The following is a 20,376-nucleotide window of genomic DNA, read 5'->3' as shown; positions in this document are numbered from 1 at the left end:
AAGAAGGGTGCAGCGAAGTGAGGGTAGGTCAACCAGTAAGGTTTTTTCGGTGGACCTGTCCATTCGGGGTTCGAGTCTCCGGTTTTTTTGTTGGAATCTGCCCATCTGCGTTCGAGTCTTCGATTTGACATGGGTGTTCGTATTTTTCTAAATTTATTCTAAGATTTAATCTGCGTTATTCTTTCAGCGGTAGGCGCTTGCAGCGACTTCGTCAATCTCAAGGACCAGCCGCGTAGTCTCTCGGAGGTCGTCATAGGAGGTAGGGTTAAGTGCGTGTATTCATACGGACGAGTGTGCGAGGTTCTCATAGGAGGTAGGGTTAAGTGCGTGTATTCATACGGACCAGTGTGCGTGCGTGTTTGTGAGCGTAGAGTAAAAAATGAGAAGGGTGCACGTTACTATTGCAAACTGTTATTTTTATTTGAAATTGCAAACTGGTTAGCCTATAGTCATGTCGCGTGTCAGTGCCTGTTAATCGAATGCGTACTTGTAGTAAAGTAGCCCAAAAGGAGAAATGGGCCTCGGTCCAATATCAAACCTCGAAGCCCAGCCCAACTGTTGCCGGAGAATCGTCTTGCTCGAGTCCCTAGTCTTCACTGGAGAAGAGGCGAGGGAGTGGGGTGCGGTGAGGGAGACTCATCGGAGCTGATGGAGGCGGCGGCCTTGGCGCCGCCGGAGAGGGAGACGGCGGCGGAGTGGGGCGATGGCGTGGTGGCTCTGGGTTTCCGGGTGAAGGCGTCCTCTCGTGAGTCGCCGTCGCAGAAGGCCGGGAACGTGCTGGAGGCCGACCTGCGCTCCCACTGGTCCACCGCCACAAACACCAAGGAATGGATCCTCCTTGAGCTCCAGGTCGCCCCTCGCTGCATCTTCTTCTTCCTCCCCTCCCAATCCGATGGATTGGGAATCGAATTGAGTAGTTTCTCGCTCACTTACCAAGGATTACAATTTACAAGGGTGAGCTGCTTGCAGGAGCCGTGCCTACTCTCCCAAGTCCGCATCTACAACAAGTCGGTCCTCGAATGGGAGCTCACGGCCGCACTGCGCTACAAGCCCGAGGCCTTCGTCAAGGTGCGCCCGCGCTGCGAGGCCCCCAAGCGCGACGTGGTCTACCCCGCCAACCACACCCCGTGCCGCTACCTCCGCATCTCCTGCCTGCGCGGCAATCCCATCGCCATCTTCTTCATCCAGCTCTATGGCATCCCCGTGCCTGGCCTCGAACCTGAGCTCCAGCCTCTGCTCAGCTACTTGCTCCCACAAATCACATCCGCCAAACAACCCCCGTCTCACAATATGCACCTCCAGGTTCTTTTCTTACTACTCTGTTTCCTTTTACCCCTTTGGCTTTGGGTTCACCATGTCATGAGTTCCTGATGCATTCCTGCCCCATTCACTGTAGTTGCTAAAAGACATTGCGAGAAGGCTACCTCCATTTCTGCCCCAGATTGAGGTGATGTCCCTCTTCGATGCTCCTAGTTAAATTGCCACCTCTCGATGAATGGTGTGCATTGCCGTTTTAACAGGCTCCTGTACATTTAGTGCAGGCTGACCTTAATAACATCGCTGACTCCCCAGAGAGCAGTGTGCGTTTCTTGGTTCTGCTTGCTGGTCCATTTTATCCGATCCTTCACCTTGTAAACGAAAGGTGCGGCTCTCTACTTCAACTTGCAATCATGTATCAGTTTGATTTGTGGTACATGATGTGTTGTCTGCCATCATATATTGCGCTTGTGTTATTGTGCATATGTGTTTGCACTTTCCTTCCTGCATGTGGGCAATGGTATCTGAAATATGTCAATAATTTACAGGGATCCTACCAAATCTTTGTTAAGTTCTGCTGATTCAGATGCCCTGAGAACTAGTCCAGCAGCTACCCCAACCGTTTCTTCAAACTTTGAGGCATGCGACTTCTTTTTTTCCCCTCATGTGTGTCTGTTTCCTTTGTTTTTCCAATGTGCTACAGTATTGTGGAAGGTGAAGGTTACTGCATTGCAGCCATGTATGCTGTAAGCTTGATTACATAGACCTGCACTTGCAACCTTAATCATACATATTATTTCCTATTTTTCTGAAGTTTAAATAATCCTTTATATTCAGTCCTTTTATATTCTTTTGTGCTGAACGATCTTTAGGTAACAACTAACAGTAGTGCTGACTGACAGCATACAAGCCAAGCTCCTTTGTGAGTTTTAAAAATACTGCATTATGCACATCCAGCAGGATTGCCTTGATTAATGGGTGACTGTTAAAAGTTATAATGTGGGATGCAAATATATTCTAGTAGGCAACTTGAGTAGCTCAAATCAAATTGCTTAGTTCAATTTTGCTACCACAATGGCTGTTGAAGATCTGTCACTGTGCAAAAGTTAGCTTGATTTTACCGAGGATCTTCCTGTAGTCTGTTATCATCACATGGTAAAAAAAAATCAGTTGAACTGTGAGGTAGGTATTGACATGCCAAGAATACTATCTTCTTATCACTTCATTAATTTCTTGCAAGCATTCATGGCAAATGGATGGTATATCTTTCGTCTGACTGTTCTGTTGAAGATCGCATTTTCAGAGCAGCATTAGTTTCCACAACTGGGCCTTTTTTTTTAGAAAAAGGAATTGTCGCACAACTGGGTCATACAACTAGTAACTGAATGGTTTAAGGCTGTAACTTGTCTCCTGGTGGTTCCCAAAAGTGTGAAATCTAAGAGGCACTCAAATGACTGGCTGTAATTGTTTATTTTCCTATACGGGATTACTGTTAACCTCTCAACTAACATGCGGATTTTTGTGGTACTATTGCATCTGTCGTTCCATGACAAGCATCAATTTTCTTGTACCAATCTTTTCTATGTAAGATTGACATAATAGAAAATCTACTACTCTAAAAAATCAGCATGATATTTGAATAGCATGAAAAGTGAAGAAATGATGTTTTTTTTTGTTTTCTGTTCTGTGAGTAGAACTACTTCAAATCATTTCTTTATTTTACAAAAACATCACCATCATGCAATTGTCGGTCCTTCTTTTTCATCCTACTAAAGTGCCCCTTTGCTCCACAAAAGGAAATGGCCACCTAAGCCAATTACAGAAGTTGAGGGTGCTGGCAATTAATAAATCAAACACAGATATTTAGGGTTCTGTTATTCTCTTGTGGAACATAGAAGCACTCCTTTGAATTTCCCACCTGATCTACTATTCTAAACTCCTTATTCCTTCCAGGCACAACCTAGGAGATCACGGAGTCCATCATCTGTTCAGCCTCCTTCATATTTACTGGCATTTCGATCTGAAACGGCTATGCTCCTCTTAAGGAAAGCACATAAAGACAAGACCCTTGGAGTTGTTTGCCTCCGAGTATGATCATTAACACTATATTTTTTTCATTTTTGTTGTATGCTGTTTCCACATGGAAAATTTCCCCATTAATTGTTTCTTTTAACTTAGGCATCAAAAGTATTGCAAAAACTCTTAGAGTGTGAGCTATTTTCAGACAAATCAATGTCTAATGGTGTCATGTTGTCAAGCCATGTCTGTGATGAAATTCCTAAAAGTGATGCTTCCAGTCTAGTACTTTCTACAGACTACTCTAGTATGTTTGGAGAAGAATTTAGCCTGTCAGAAAATCATTTTGATGGTTCATTCCTGAATATTTTGGATATTGCTGCTGTGGAAGAAGGCATCCTTCATGTACTATATGCGGCTGCTTCACAGGTTAACTATCTCATTGTTCCATCATCATATCTTTCAACATATACGTACCATATATTAGAAAATACTAATGTTTTTCTTGATTTGTAATTATAGCCTCAGTTATGTCGCAAGATTGCTGAAGTTACTTCAGACATTTGGTCTGTCTTACCACTTGTCCAAGCTCTACTCCCAGGTAATGACTGGGCCTTACTACTCTTCATTGAAGCATAAGGAAATTTTAATGAGTTGCTATGGGTAATCTACACCTTCATGGATGCGCAATCACATGTCACTTGCTCTAATCACACTTACATTTAGGGCATGGACAGACATGATGTCCTAGCACACTTTTGATCATCTATTCTTTTGAGCTAAAACATTATGAAATTATTTTCTGTGACAACTTCTAAATATACCAATTTCATTTGACCAACTTAAACAACTAAGGTAAATTCAGAGCTAAATATTTGACTACATAGATTCCATAACTTGACCTATTTTAACTGGTGGGATTATCTTGTGCTAAGTGTCGGGAGGCCTATGTGCCTATGCCAATTATCATGGCTCTTGTGTCTTTAGGCCAACGGTCTTGCTCTGTAAGTTTGACTGACTAAAAATGTTGCAGTTGGCTTATCTAGGCATTTTCTGAAATTTTATCACATGACCTCTTAGTTGCTGAGCCATAAAGATAATTATGATAATGAAGTGAACCCCTTTTATGAAACAAGCAGGCCTACCTGCAATTGTACGAGCAGTACATCTGAGTCCCGTAATGATAATATGTTGTTGCTCTTGTGTTTGAAGCACTTCGTCCTCCACTCAGTCCTGGTCCTAATGAACAGATTGATGATTCTTTTAGCCAATGGAATCATACAAACGTTCAGAAAGCTCTGTCCCAGGTACCTCAATGGCTTTGATTGATATAATTTTTTATACCATTCTTCAAGGTAACTGTGGCTGCAGATTGTTACAATGTCAGTCTCGTCATCAATTTTTCATCCTCTTCTCAGAGCTTGCGCTGGTTATCTGTCATCCTACCTTTCATCACATGTTCGTATATCTCTCTGCTAATCTTTTCTCATCGATCTTGAGGATTTGCCACTTGTTTGCTATACACCCTGCTGAAAAAAATTCTTTTCCTCAGAAAGTTATTCACCTTCCTTTTTTTTCCCACTTATTAGGCAAAAACAGCTTGTGTTTTGCTCGACTTGTGCCAGGGGCCATTGGTACCATGGATACCCATGATAACAGCCAAGGTCTATTTTGCGACTTTGCTTCTTAAGATTTTCTGTTATTCATTCCTTTTTGTGGCTTTAGTATTTAACTCTTCATATACCCTCAAAACAGGTAGATCTTGCAGTTGAACTTCTGGAGGGCCTCCTGGGTATCATCCAGGTGCGTGCACACTGGAAATTTATCAATACTGGGAAGTTTGAAGTTAGCTTTTGATCCATGTAATCTCGGGCATTTGTATCCTACCATACTTCCATGTCTTGGACTTTGCTACTATACCTAATGAAGTTATGCTTTATTTATATCTTTCCGGTGTTAATGCATTTGAAGGGATGCACCTGTATATGAGATGAAACACTAAGTTATTCACAACTGAGCAAATTGATGTAGTTGTGATAGTACTTGACCATAACTGCAATGTCAATGATTCATTTTATTAAACTACTTCAGGACCTTTTAAGATGATTGACACTCCATATTTATATTGTGAACCGATGACTTTGTTCTTTGTCATGTTGATTAGGAAGCTGGCCATTATCTTGCTCGTTCTCGTGCAGCGCTGAAGTATGTTCTATTGGCAATTTCCGGGCATATGGATGATGTGCTCACAGAATATAAAGTAAAATTATGTTTCTCTTCTTGAAAGTGGTTCTTTGTAGTTACCTCTGCACTGCTTCCCTAACTTTCCTACTTTCAGGAAGTCATGCATAAGTTACTTTTCATTCTGGAGATGCTAGATCCTTTTATCGATCCTTCTACAAGTGCCATGAAAGATACAGTAATATTTGGTGGTATCTCTGCTATATATTTGGAGAAGCAGTCAAGTGCATCCGATATTGCCTTACATATTATCCGTACAGCAGTAAAGAGGGCTGCTGTTCTACCTTCTTTGGAACTTGAATGGCGACGAGGAGCAGTTGCCCCAAGGTTGGTAAAGCAAAATGTATTTACAGATTTGACATAAGCTTGATGCTGCAATAACCAATCTTCGTGATTGATGCAAGCCAACATATCATTATCGAACAGCCACTCTGCTCACGAATTATTGTTGCCATTGATTGATGTGTAAATTTGTCCACCACTTACACACAAAGTTTATGGTGGTCTCTTTTACTTTCGGAAGAGACAGAATACCCTCTGAACTTGCAGAATATGATTCAATTTAGGTCCCTGGCTGAGTTGACAGGAAACATAAGCAATGCCTCAGCAATGAAACGGTCAACTTAATGCTTACATATATCACCAACTCAGCTTGTAGCCCCAGCTGAATCATTTCTGAATGTTCAGGGATCAATCTTCCCTGTCAAATGTTGAGGGACCAATTTCTTTCTTGAAAACACAGGACAACTGTGTATATTTACACTAAGATAAAAAAATGTATCAATTACAATTTACAACCCATCCACACACCCCTGTTGAGGGGCGAGCTATAAGTGGAAGTTGAGGTACCAATTTGTCATCAACCTGTATCTTTTCACATTTAGATTGGTCGGGTGAAAACTGCAGGAGTAGATTTGTCACAAAAAAAATAATTTCATAATGTTAATATTCGCATACTCTTCTGTAGTTACCTTGGTAAAAAATGATTGTACCTTTCATCTTTGGTGTCCTCGAAAAAAGAGCGAAAAGATTCTTGACTGGAAGGAGTAAAGTTATTGTTACTCAGGACCGGGAACCTTTTGTATGTTTACAAGCAGCTGTCTTATCGAGGTTTGACGAGTGATTTACACTTTACGGCTTACGTCGATATCCAATTGATGTTTTTTTTTCCCTGAGTCATCTATTTGCTATCATAGCTTCTAAAGTTTATTTTGATCCGCACCATTGGATTTGCTTGCTTTATAATGTAGACTGGCTAGGCTTGGTATCCGTGTAATTGTGGGAATTGAGATGAGGAGACAATATTATAACTGTACATTTTATCCCATTAGCAATCAGGTTCATATACTAGAGAGTTGTGGGCATCATGGTCCAATCCAGTTAGGTGGGCCAAATGGACAAAAGCGTACAGCATCCATATACTGCACTTAACAACAGTGACGGATTTAGTTTACATTTCAAGACTTTGATGCAAATTTCTGAATCCTTTGACGTTTCAAGACGTACGACATACATATACTGCAGTAATAATGATGAATTTTGTTACATTTCTCTCTAGCACCATCATGCATGCTGTTATAACATGCCTGATTTTTGTTTCCAGTGTAATTCTCTCTACCTTGGATCCACATATGCCACTTCCTCCTGACATAGACCTCTGCAAAAGTTCAGTGCATGAAATTAATAATGCATCTTTGGCTGTTTTGGATAATCCTGCACCACAGCCATGCAGTGCTGAAAATATTGATGGGCGAGATGCATCTGAAACAACTGTTCAGGCTGAAAGTTTTGAACAGTGCAAATTTTTGTTTGCTCCTGAAGAATTAAACCAATCTGAGTTGACAGGTCTTTGTACCTTGAAAGGAAAAGGCAGTGATGTAATAACTCAAACAAGTTTGAACCAGGACATCCCCGAAAGCAGAAGAATTAATGAGAAACTATTGTCTGATCCTTTCCTGCTAGATGATATTGTTGCAGCTGATTATTTTGATGCAAAGGCTGATTATCTACAGCTGGAGAACTACCAGGACTGTGAGTTACAAGCTCAAGAATTTCATCGCTTAGCACTCAACCTATGTATGCAACAAGAACCAACATTTGAAGGGCATAATGCTGGAATTGATGCTTTGCTGTTAGCTGCCGAATGTTACGTTAATCCATTCTTTCTCTTGGATTTCCAGTCTAATTTAGAGCATCTGGACAAGATCGAACGTATCCATTCAGAGTTGATGCAAGGGAATGCCTTGTTTATGTCCAAAAAATTGCACTTGAAAGATGTAGATCGAAAAACAATATCTAATTTGGAGAACAAGCGGGATAGATCTGTCATAGATTTACTTCTGCAAGCTGCAACATTTGACTGTGAATACCAGGAAAAGGTACCTGAAGGGGAACCTTATCCAAATGTTGCCAAAGATGGCAAGCGATCTGTAGAAATCTCAACAGAAGCTCTTCAGTTTGCTGATGCTGTAACTTTGGTCAGAAAGAACCAGGCTATGCTCTGCCACTTTATTATGAAGCAATTCCAAAGGAAAGGACACTTGTGTAGTGAAATTCTTCTCCAGAGCTTGTTGTTCTTGTTGCACTCAGCAACCGATCTATTTTGTCCACCAGAGAATGTAATTGATATGATTTTGAAGTCTGCTGAAAACCTCAATGAACAGCTCGCATGTCTTTACAGTTGTGCTAATGCAGGGAATAATAAATTGGATAGGGTAAAAGTACATGGTCTAAGAAGACGTTGGGCCCTTCTCCAGAAGCTGGTTCTGGCTTCATCTGGCAGTGATAATGTTAGAGAAACTGCCAGAACCAAAAGAGATGGTTTACGTTTTAGAAGCTTAGTCCCTCCATCCACATGGATACAGAAGATATCCAATTTCTCCAGGTTTTCTAGCCCGCTCCCTCGATTTCTTGGATGGATGGCAGTGTCTCGTTATGCCAAGGAATATCTAAATGAGAGGCTGTTTCTTGCTTCTGATTTCTCACAGCTTACATCTTTGCTGTCAATTTATCTGGATGAACTTTGTTTGATGGATGGAGTTGCAACTCAGAAGGTCAGGCCTGCAAAAGGTGAACGATCTAATTGTAAGCATTTTTTCCTTCAGAAGGAAAATACTCTGTCAGATCAGGGAAGCATGGCCAAACAGTTTAGAATTTTACTGCCAGAACTACATTTCTTCTTTCCAAGCATGAGCAAATTGTTTAATGCATTTGGAGAGAGCATCTTGGAAGCTGTTGGGCTACAGTTAAAATGTCTGCCCAACAGTGCAGTACCAGACGTTCTTTCTTGGTTTTCTGAGTTGTGCTTGTGGCCTTATCTTGAAGACATTAAGGAGCATCTTATAGTTGCAAACCGCATTAGTTATTTGAGAGGAAGTATTGCTGCTAATGCGAAAGCAGTTGTTTTCTACCTACTAGAGAGTATTATTACTGAGCACATGGAGGCCATTATTCCTGAAATGCCCAGGATAGTGCACATTCTTGTGTCACTCTGTAGAGCTTCTTATACTGATGTGGCCTTCCTCAAGTCTGTGCTATGTCTAATGAAGCCACTCATCACCTACTTCTTACGGAAGGGAACTGATGATACAAAAGTATTTGGTCATGTAACAGAGGGCACCAATTTTGAGTTGCTTTGTTTTGAAGAATTGTTTGAAACTGTTCGCTGTGGTAAAGATTCAGAGGATGCATCTGTAGATAAGATTCAGGTACCCTTGCTTATCTTCATTCTGGGATCAATGTTTCCTGATTTCTCATTTGAAAGGAGGATTGAAATGCTTGGCTCCTTGTTAGCATGGGCTGATTGTATCAGTTCCGATCCCCCATCATTGTTATGCAGCTATCTTCAAGGCTTCCTGACACTTTTTGATGGTTGCGAAACTGTGCTAGTTCAAAATATTGAACTACTTGGTGTCAGCATCCTTTCTGCGACAGGCCAATCTATAGAATCTACTGATTCCTTAGGTGTTGATGGCACCATGCAACTAGAGAAGAACACACAAGATATTGAAGAGCAAATACTAATGAAATCCACAGCATATTGCGAGAATGATGGAAGTCATAAGGGTGTTTATTCTCTACGTCCGAGTAATATCATAGAATTTTGTGGTGCCCTGGAGAAGTTTATTTCACACCTTACTCCATCTATTGAGAGTAGTTGGAAATGGCATCATCAGTTGGCCTCTGGGCTCTCTTTGTCGATTGCAAAGTGTTTGTTGTTTGCAAAATTTTTGAAGTCCATTGCTCAAGAAGACACAGTGTCTAGTAGCAGTGAGCAAGATGTTGCTGCGAAAATTTCCTCTGAGTTTGCGCAGAAGCATTGGCAAAGTGCTCTTGAAGGTCTTGGAGAAATCATTTTAGCAAATCAGAAAACACAGTGCTGGCAGGTGGCATCAGCAATGCTCGATTATATAATGAGTGTACCGAACGTCCTTGCTTGGGGTAATGTTCTTAGTGTCACATGCTCTGCAGTCAAGGGCTTCTGCTCTCATGCACCTAGGATATCTTGGAGGCTTCAGACAGATAAGTGGTTATCATTATTGGTTTCTGGTGGAATTGAGGGCTTCAAGAACAGCGAGATGTGTTTGATTGATCTTTTTTGTACAATGTTGAGTCATTCTGAACCAGAGCAGCGCTCTATTGCAGTTCAGCAGCTTGGGAGGATTATTAAGTCAACAAGTTCCACTGAAGCTGATTTGGAATCTCCTACTTTTGACCACAATCTCCTCACATCTGGCTCCACAGTTACATCCCTTCTGGTTACTCGTACGTGGGACATAGTAGCAGCATTGGCTCTCCATGACTCTTCTATGGTATTAAGGAATCAAGCAATGGCATTGCTTACTGAATATGTGCCTTTTGTTGATAGGAAGCATCTGCAGTCCTTTCTTGCATCCAGTAACAGTATCCTGAATGGTTTGGGACGACTTTCTGGTGTAATTGAAGAGGGCTATTTTACACGATTGTCTTTGCTGTTGCTTTCTAGGGCATGTCTTTATTCTACTCCTGAAGATATGGCTTTGATACCTGAATGTGTTTGGCAGAAGTTGGAAAACATGCAAACATCAACTGGTAAATTTATCCAGATTTCTGAGCCAACATATGTAAATTCCACTGTATCACATGTATGTATGTAGTTCTGGTAATTCAAGCTGCCTTGTTTTTTCTCGTTTCTTACCAGGAGGTTTTGGTTATATGGAGAAAGATCTCTGCCGAGCTCTGTGCCAACTAAGAAGTGAATCAGATGCTAAAACCGTAGTGTCCCCCCTACCCCCTTTGTTTTCGAAGTTACATGTTTACCAAGTACTGACTCCAAATTTCTTCCATTAGGTTGTCAAAGAAGTTCTCTCTGGATGTACCACCAGTCAGGCAGTCAGCCCTGATTTTAAGAGCATCCGTGAAACAATTCTCCAGGTCATAATGTTCTGAATATTCTTATTTTTTGTCTTTTTTCCATCTGTATTGCTGCTTCTATTTCTACTTTATTTCTGTATTCTCAATTTCCGTTCATTATTTGAATTATGTTCTCATTGTTGAATGTGCTCGCATATCACATTCATTTTAGATGTTGATGGTTTCAATCTTTGCAATAACTACACTGTTGTTTGGAAGTTTTTGTTTATCTTTCTTCAAAGAAAATGCTTTCAAGCAAAAGCATTGGCATGCTTGTATCTTGGTTCAAATTGATATTATCTCTATAGTAGAATTTGCTGAAATCATAGGGTGCTAATTTAATGCTTTAATTAGTAATGGTCTATCTAAACTTGCCAAACACATTCTGATAGGTGATGTCCTCTTTGAGTTCTGTTGAAGCATACTTTGAGTTCTTCTCAGCCAGATCTGCTCAAGAATATGAGGTGAGAAGTACAACAGCCATTTTCTTTTCATCTTTTGCGCACTTGTTTTGAACATCTTATTCAGAGTTCTGACACTTGATTAAATAAAACATCAAGGAACTTGAAGAAGCTGAGATTGAATTGGACCTTATTGAAAAAGAGAAAACAGTTCATAGCTTTGTTGACCATCCCCATGATACTGTGGTTCCTGATATGCCATCATGTAAGCTCAATTACTCAGGGCTAACATTGTCAATTCTACATTTTGGTATTTACATGCATGCCTTATGTAGTTTCATTTGCAGACCCCAATGATGATAATGATGTCAATAAACGGCTCCAGCAAGTACGGGAAAATATACGATCTCTGTAAGTTTAGATATTACGATGATCCTTCAAATTTACTATTCTTCAGTCTTGTCTTTAAGAACTTCCACCCGTAACAAGTTTGCAGTCAAAGTTTGTGATATTTTATATTAACTCCTATGCTAATCCAAGACACCATTGTTCCCTTAGCAGTTTACTTTGAAGTCTAGCAGCATATCAAACTGTTTAATATTCATTTGGTTATGTTTTAATTCGACAGGGAAAGGTCCAGGCTCAAAGAGGAAATTACAGCACGCAGGCAAAAGAAGTTGCTTATAAGACATGCTCGTCAAAAGTACTTAGAAGAGACAAGCTCTAGGGAAATGGAGCTTATGCAAGAGCTCGATAGGTTCGGACCTGTTGCTTTTTTCTTTGGCATGTTCATACAATAGAGATGTTTGTCCCTATTTCTTGGTTGTATCTTTGTAGGGAGAGAAGTCTCGAGATGGAACGTGAAGTAGAAAGACAGCGACAGCTAGATGTTGAGCGTGCCAAGTCTAGGGAACTGCAATTCAATCTTGATTTGGAAAAGGAAAAACAAACTCAGGTACCAGGCAAATCTATTCTTTCGAATGGACATACATAATCTGTCGGCATTGGAACATATGTTTGCAATCAATTCTTCATGCTTCAATCATTAAAAGAAACATAGCGCTAGCTAGACTTGCTTTACAGGTGCATCTGCTGTGAGAGCACCATCGAGATCACTGTTTCCCTTTCACCATATGTGTATCATGTCCAAATTCTTGCCCGGGATGCTTTCTTACTATATGTGTATCAAAGTATGCCACGCTCATTGATGTTCACTTTACTAGTTTGCATGGGCTTTATCTTTGTTTTCTTCATGTATTGATCGTGTACCGATTTTTTTTTAAAGAGAGAGCTTCAACGTGAACTGGAGCAAGTTGAGTTGGCGCGGTCATCAAGGCGGGAGTTCTCGGCCAATCCGAACAGGTGCAGTGTGGCTCTGGTCGCCTCTATTCGCACATCGCATTTTTACCATTCATGTGGTAGCCAAGTTTTTATTTTGCAACACTGCGATTACCTCCGTGATCGTGCAGCCGGTCCAGGGAGCGGTACCGCGAGAGGGACGGCGGCAGAGCGCAGCAGGAGGCGGGGAGCCTGAGGTCAAGCAGCCGCGGCCACGAGGGAGGCTCCGCTCAGGCGCCCGTACCCGCCGGAGGCCCTGCGGTCGTGCTCGCCGGGTCACGATCGTACTCCGGCGGCAACCTTCCGACGATACTGCAGCCTCGCGACCGCGCTGCCGCCGATGAGGACGCCGCCTGGACCGAGGGAAGCAGGGACTCAGGCGACGCCAGCAGCATCGGCGACCCCGAGTTCGATGGCCCGAGGCCGCAAGGGCCGCGAGGAGGCGGCAAGCCGTCGTCCAGGCAAGTTCTGGAGCGGAGGGAGCGTGATGGCACCGGTGCCGGTAGGAGAGAAGGGAAATGGGAGAGGAAGCAGCATTCCTGACAAGTTGAACTTTGTCGTCCCAACAGACTAGGCACACTACTCCCACTGTGTTTTTATGATCGAGGCACACCCCCATTGAGCCGCTCGGTCACCTCGTTGGTGAAGAAAGTAGTAGACTACCGCACCTTCGACTTAGAGGCAAGTGAATCCTGGAGCATTCAACGGTTCAAGCTGTGCGCTCCTGCTCTGCTTGTGGTAAGTTTACCCACTTGGCCTTCTTGCTGCGATAGCACTGATTCTCTCACATTGACCGTCAATGTGTAGGGAGCACATCACGTTGTCAGACCATTCTCTCTCACATTGATGGTCAAAGTTGATCGATCACGTTCGACCGTACAAAAGTTCTGTACGAATTTTCAGACATGGTACGCGCCGTACGATTTATTTGAATACTCTCCTGATCCCCAACTGCACGAAGACCACCAGACCGCACACCTGTGGAGCTTGCTGCAACCATACAAGCTATTTTACTGGTAACCACAGTCACATACAGTGGCTGACGCACAGTACACAACACGTGCCATTCAACTCAATTACCATAGAGACGCACACCGGACTTGATTGGCATCGGGCAGATGCCTACGGTAGTTGGAGCTCAGTACTGGAGACATATTGCAGCAGCGGCAGCGGCAGCTCGATCGGCCATGGCCACCATCAGAGCTCCAGCTCCACCTGCCTGTCGAACACCCAGGAGAAGGGCACCCGTTGCAGCTGCGTCTGCCGCCGCCGCGCGTCCATCCTGCGCACCCTCTCCGGCAGCCGGCAGACGTACTCCTGCGCGCGCCTGCCCTCGCCGGTGAGCCCGTGGCCGAGCTCCGCGACGCCCCACCGCTCCACGAAGAACTCCACGAGGCCGGCGTAGTCGGCGGTGGTGTAGACGCCGAGCCCCTGCGCCACGGCGGCGTAGTGCCGGAACAGCTCCGCGTCCCGCCCGTCGAACATGTGGTGGGCCGGCATCAGGATCCGCTCCCGCATCATGTACCCGAGCGCGCGCATGGCGGCGTCCGGGGTCCGCCGGAACAGCTCCGCCACCACCCGCGTGTACGCCGCCTCGTGCCGCCTCTCGTCGCCCGCGATGGCGCCGCAGACCCGCGCCAGGCTCGCGTCGCCCAGCGCCGCCGCGCGCCGCGCCGTGTTGCCGTGCGAGATCGCCGTGGCGCGCTCCTGGAACGCCGTGTAGATGAACCCCCGGTACGGGCACCCGCCGGCGGCCAGCTGCATCCCGGCGGCGATGAGGTGGTGGATCGTCTGCTCCACGCGCCGGACGTCCACGCGCCCGCACAGGTAGAGGTAGCGGTTGAGGAGGTCGCCGTGGCGGTTCTCCTCCGCCGTCCACCCGCGGGACCACCGCGCCCAGGCGTCGGCGCAGGAGGGGGAGTCGTAGCCCACGAAGCTGTTGAGGGCGGCGTGGTACGTGGGGAGGGCCTCCTCCGTCACCATGTTGCCCACCAGGCACACGTAGTAGTCGTCGGGGATCTCCCGCGCCCGCGCCCGCAGCTCGTCCACCGCCTCGCGGAACCCCGGCGACGACGAGTCCGGCAGCAGGTCGTGCGGCTGCCACGACCGCTCCACCGGCTTCAGCAGCGGCAGCAGGTTCGACTCCGCCCACCCGTCCAGCGACCGCAGCACCTCGGCCTTCTCCGGCGCCGTCATCGCTGCCGCCGTGATCATACGCCGGCGGAAGTAGGCGGCTCGCCGCGGTGGTGCCCGCGTCCCGCATGGTGACGGCGCGGTGATTCCGGCTGCATCTACGCAGCAGGCAGCTAGCCCCGGCATCATCGCCATCATCATGCGATTGAAGTGCCCTGGCTGATCTGAGGAGCTTACTAGCTTGGCCGTTATGTATGTGTGTGTAGCTAGATAGGTAGGCAGGTGGAGAAAGGAAAGTAAAAACAGCTGAGCGGGTGGACGTGCTTATATAGGACTCGACTCTACATGTGATCCATTGGTTAACCGTCCATACTACGATCGAAACAGGTTATGGTTACGAATACTTATCCCTATGAATATATGAGTATCCATCTTCAATTTCCAATGCCCCGATTAATACCACATGAGAAACCAAATCAATTAATCGGCATTTAGTTTATGATTACCGTCACCCATTTGAATGTACACTAGAGAAAATGGAAGGTGCCGGTTACGATGGAGACGCGTACGCACGAGCACTGCATGGGTGTGTAATGCAAGTATGGGTCCCAATTCAATTTGATGTGCGTATTTGACGAATCAGTGACTGGAGCCATCGTGCGAGCTACAAATCGAACCACAGAGACACGGTCGTAGGCTTAATTGTGGCTCAGTTTGTGTGCAGCCATTTCGATTTTTTTTTTTCAACGCCGGCAGGCCACCGCCGTCTTGTTTCTTCTGGCAGCTTGACTTGATCTCAAGCGTTCTCCTGCTGCGTACAGTAGGAATACGGGCTACCATCATTTTTTAGTCTATCGATCATCGATGCAAGGCTAATGCTAGCCAGATAGAGATACGTGAGAAATGAATGACAGTTTTCTTAATTGGATCAAAAGATGCTAAACAGAGAGAGGTGAACCAGACTTCTATAATTTTTTCTTTCAAACTTAATTAAAAACTACACAAGGCTAAGCATTTCACATGCCTAAATCTTAGAAAAATAAGCTATTATAGTCGTACCAAAGTTTTGCAACCTAGTTCCAACCATAAGTAGCATGGTAATTCTAGGAATTGAATTCTAGAAAGTAAATTACGAAAAGTAAAGATAATATTAGATCGCCGATTTTTTTCAGGGGTATCAAAGAGTCACAACTCTCCTTTAATCATCCTTAGAGCATTCACGCAAGGGTATTACTCCGATCCCCCTTGATCCGCGCAAGGATCAAGTGCCCTCTAGTGGTAATCCATTCTTCAACTTCGAGTCGGCCGATTCCAAACCAAGCACAACTTATTTTGGAGCTTATCACAGGATACCTCCTCGAGAGTTCACCAAGACACAAGGAACAACACCATCAAACCAATCACTAAGAGTAATATGCAAAGAACCTCACCTAACCTGCACAAGCCAAAGGGATGGATGGATGCACACACTTGCTGCTTTCTAAACACTAATGATATGAGTATGAATCTTTCTTGATGCACTATTATAGAATATATCATTGCAAACGTCTCATTACCGCCGCTTTGAACCGAACCGGCGGTGATAATCTATCACCATCAGTTCTCTTCGGAAGCGCGGTGATGCATTGACCACTCTATTTCTCCCTCCCCCCTCTCTCTCAGTCCTCTCCCTCTCATTTTCTCCTGATCTTCTCTCTCCTCCGCCTCCCCAACCCTCCTCCTAGCCGCCGCCTCCCCTCCCCTCGCCTCCTCCCTTCCCTTCCCTACCACCGCTTCCCCTCCTCCTCTCCCGGCGGCGTGTGCGGCTACGGGCGAGCGCAGAGGGCCACGCGGTGGGGGGTTGGGGGGGAGGGAGGCAGCGCGTTTTTTATATTTTTTATTTTCTGAGAAGTGTATCACCGCCGGTTCTAGATTTGGCGGAGATGATCCACCCCTTCACAGCCGAGTCTTATCCAACAGGAACCCAAACCGGTAGTGATGGGGTTTTAGAACCGACGTTGATGACCTATGTTGGAGTAGTGATGGTAAGAGAGTTTTTTCAAAAGATAAACATGTTTGTCTACTTTTTTACTTTTGCCCTCCCTTGTTTCTAAAAACTATTTCATAAAATATGACTGATGTAAAAAACATAATGACCCTCAGTTTAAGCCATTGGAAAAAGAATTGCAATAACACTATTCGGAAAATATAAAGTTAGAAAAAGACTAGCTAACTGCGCTATTTACTCATACCACCTTGCTAGTTGGATTGAACCGAACGCTTGTTTTCCGCAACCTAGCCACTAACCACAAGATAGTAAGATACATCGCTCGCGCCGCAGGCAAGTTGAGCGATTGATTCCAGTTGACTCGAGCAGCCGCACGGCAGCTCTGCGATCTGCTCGCTCCGCAAGCTGCTGCTATTAACATTGACTTTGTGGCCACATTGCACGCCTAATGGTGCTGGCGGATAAACTAATGGCGCTCATGACTCCAGCGAGGTCAAATTGTGATGGCGCACCCATGGGCCTGGCCCGGCTGTCACCAGCATTTGCAGTCATTGTTGATAAACCTAGCACCCCACGGATTTGTTTAAGCAGCTCAAGGCTTCAAGGCTCAGATGTTTGTTGTTGAATTCTTTTTCGAGAACCGATGGATGGAGTGTAGGCCAACCAGCAGTTGTTGCTGCTGCTATGCTATCAAATTAGTATCAAAGAGAGATCGTAGCGCTAGCAACAGCAACTGGACATGTGACCCAGCGTGAGGTTCGGTGCTTGCCTGCCTGCACCCCAGCCAGCCAGCCTGAGCCTGATCGTCTTCGTCAGATCTTGACCAAAGATGCAGTCTTTTATAAGTTTTCAATCGAATGTGTTCCCCGCGGATGGAGATGCTATTTTTTGTCTCTCCCCAAAGGCCAAAGGTGCCACGGCCAATCCATCTCATCTCAATCTATCTGCAGTTCTGCACTGGAGCAATTAGAAATGCCTGCAGAATGCCGTTTACTTCCTGCATGTACACTTTTTGTTTTGTGTTGTTTTTTCAGAAATCTGAGAGGGTCATGACTTGAGCTCCAACTGCAATGACAAACTATCTCTTCTTCTAAGAGCTAGCTCGTAGAGAAAAGTGAGCAGCCCACTTTATTAATGAGAGAGCGAGGTTGTGAGACCCAAGATGCTTTAATGTACTAGCTCAACCATTGAAGACGGCTAGATCGCACTACACTGCACCGCGCCCATCTTGCTCCACTGGCAGCTTGTCCCTCGGCTCGGCTCAACCACCAGTCCACCAATGCGTCCGTTCCATGGGCGACGGCGGTGGCACGAGGAGCCGTTGGGACGATAGGGAGTCGGCCCCTGCTACCGGAGATGCAGGTAACCTGCGTTGGCATTATCAATTCTCTCCTCTGCTGCAATTCTTTCTCTTCTACAAAAAAAGCAATTTCATCGGCATCCAGACATCCAGTTATTACTAGTTCATATTTACTTGAATGATGCTCATTGGCATTGTTGAGTGGCCATCTTCCCTTTTCGAAATCAACTCGTAGATTGTTTAATTTATGCCTTTCCTTGGAGAGTAATTTTTAGCTCTTAGCATGTTAATTTACTTCAAGCATTTAGTAGAATAAGATCCAGTAGCAAGTTCATCATTTGGAAGTCCTTTGGCTGACTATGCTGCAACCGGGATTGGCCATTCCCATCAAGCATGTGCGCAGCAAGGGCAGCACAAGGAAGCCACTGTTGAAGCCCTGGCAACAGCAAAAACTACACCAGCATCAAGTGATTTGGCGGGTGGATCAACTGGTGTGGGGGCTATGCAGGAGAGTGATAAGATGCAGATGGTGAAATTGTAACCCAAGGGGCAAACAAGGGGGCGGCAAGAACAAGCCACCATATTGTTTCAGATGCCTCACAAAGGGTCATATCATGACTGAGTGTACCTCAACGCTTTGTTATGTTGTTTGTGATGGTGGTGATCACGTCACCAAAGCATGTCCTCTATCGAAGGGGGTTAAGCCTACAACAATACATACCGGTTGAGAGATTGGGATTCTATTATATTTCTTACACGGAGAACTAGAAAACTAAATCTGAATCCAGAGATGCTGTGGTGACGATCTCCGAGGTTCTCTTACCATGCCGCACGTCACACGTTGAGTTGGAGCGTCTTCTACCCAAGGTTCTAAATCTCCGGCGATAGCTTCCGCTATCTCCGGCTATAGCTGTTTGAGAGAGATTAGCTAAATTTTTTCATGTACAACTTAGCTCTTAGCTGCAGCTATAGCCCGCTATAACCTGTTTTTGGATATATATAGCTAAATGCCTTAGCCGGCTATTTGAAACATTGCTTCTACCAGTCATAAGTGGAATTGGGTGATGGAGGAAATTGGTGGCAAATCGTTTGCGACCACTTTTCCTTCTGAAGATGAACTCCAACGTATGGTACTATGGGCCCGGTGGTGGCAAGATGCGCCAATGCAAAAATGGAGATTAAAGAAAAGAAAGATACAGAGGTATGGAAGTATGGAATTCCAAAAGATTGGATACAGTTCCGAGGGTATCCTCAAAAAGCTCAAGGAATTTCCTATCATATGGGTTATTGGCTCATTTTTAGTGCCACTAGTATGGTGGATATGAAGTTTACCGAGCACTATGGGAGGCCGAGAATGAAGATGGTTGTGATAAACCCTGACCTCATTCCTGAGTTTGTCTACGAACTTCAGCTTCGGGTGGAGGAGGGAGATGAAAATAACCCTCTGCCAATTAACATGGACGAGCAGCCAAAAGAAGATGGAGACAAAGATAAAAAGAAAAACTCAGAAGAGGCAAATAAAGAAAATAATGTAAAGAATACTGGAGATGCTCACCCAAGGGTAAAAGAATTAGAAAAAGAAGGGAATGCTACTGGTAAGGGTAGTGCACCAAGTGCTATGATGGCTGCTGCAGCTACTGCCCTTCCTAGCTGTGCAGATTCTAACAAAGATCGTCATACAGTAGTTTTGGAGCCTACTGGAACTGCAGATAACACTAGAGCGTGGGTGGCCGAGTTGTTTTATGGGCAGACAGCCCATGACGGTGCTCCAAAAAATCATCGAGCAAGTAAGCAAGTTGAACATAATTTTTTACTGGTTAATTCTTTGCATACTCCCTCTCCCACACCTATGCCTACTGTTACAGCAACTCCAACTCGAAAGAGTAAAAGAAACATGATGCTACCAGACAAGACTCCATTGAGAGAGCATCTCAGCTTAAAGCCCGCAAGAACCTGGAGGTCTCTAATAATCAAGGTGCTTTTCAGGGGGACACATTGGCCCCGGCTGTGAGCTCTGCCGTAGCACATTGATGACCGAAGAAGTCGAAGCATGCTAGCTTCTAGAGTCTTCAGCTATACCGTTCTTCGCGTCCTCGGATAGCCCTTTATTATGTATTGGTCATTATTTTTAAACACAGTATGGTTTAAACTCTTGAGTGTGTGATTGTAATAATTACGGACCGATGCCCTTTTTGGAGGGATTTGAAGCCGGAACTTTTTTTATTATCTAAAAAAATTAAAATTAAAGAATGTTTTGCTCATGTTGTTTCTCTTAGATTCCTCTCGAAGAAGAATGGGCAGCCCTCATTACA

The 20,376-nt window shown here is 44.7% G+C and overlaps 2 protein-coding genes across 3 annotated transcripts; one reads left to right on the top strand and one right to left on the bottom strand.

Annotated features, from left to right (window-relative positions):
• Nucleotides 1-598: 598 nt before the first annotated feature.
• LOC112877466 lies at nucleotides 599-13,404 on the top strand. Of its 2 annotated transcripts, none has more exons than XM_025941777.1 (24): nucleotides 599-849; nucleotides 970-1,302; nucleotides 1,397-1,447; nucleotides 1,542-1,642; nucleotides 1,806-1,896; nucleotides 3,211-3,345; nucleotides 3,436-3,702; nucleotides 3,796-3,874; nucleotides 4,486-4,580; nucleotides 4,645-4,731; nucleotides 4,863-4,937; nucleotides 5,029-5,076; nucleotides 5,438-5,533; nucleotides 5,612-5,841; nucleotides 7,118-10,584; nucleotides 10,694-10,767; nucleotides 10,843-10,926; nucleotides 11,298-11,369; nucleotides 11,466-11,571; nucleotides 11,654-11,717; nucleotides 11,935-12,063; nucleotides 12,144-12,261; nucleotides 12,592-12,668; nucleotides 12,776-13,404. In XM_025941777.1, exons 1-24 carry the CDS (start codon nucleotides 649-651, stop codon nucleotides 13,185-13,187), a joined length of 6,492 nt encoding a protein of 2,163 aa, XP_025797562.1. In that variant the 5' UTR covers nucleotides 599-648; the 3' UTR covers nucleotides 13,188-13,404. The 2 variants fall into 2 exon arrangements, with proteins under 2 accessions (XP_025797562.1, XP_025797561.1); XM_025941776.1 differs by having other exon boundaries at nucleotides 10,694-10,770.
• Nucleotides 13,405-13,547: 143 nt separating this feature from the next.
• LOC112877467 (acyl-[acyl-carrier-protein] desaturase 7, chloroplastic-like) lies at nucleotides 13,548-15,089 on the bottom strand. Its single transcript, XM_025941778.1, has one exon. The coding sequence runs from the start codon at nucleotides 14,976-14,978 to the stop codon at nucleotides 13,842-13,844; it is 1,137 nt and encodes a 378-aa protein (XP_025797563.1). The 5' UTR covers nucleotides 14,979-15,089; the 3' UTR covers nucleotides 13,548-13,841.
• Between the last annotated feature and the right edge of the window lie 5,287 nt (nucleotides 15,090-20,376).

This window comes from Panicum hallii, chromosome 9 (genome assembly GCF_002211085.1).
Source record: "Panicum hallii strain FIL2 chromosome 9, PHallii_v3.1, whole genome shotgun sequence".
NCBI classification, from domain to species: Eukaryota; Viridiplantae; Streptophyta; class Magnoliopsida; order Poales; family Poaceae; genus Panicum; species Panicum hallii.
The sequence above is the reverse complement of the archived record's forward strand: the minus strand, read 5'-3'. Positions and strand labels throughout refer to the sequence as shown.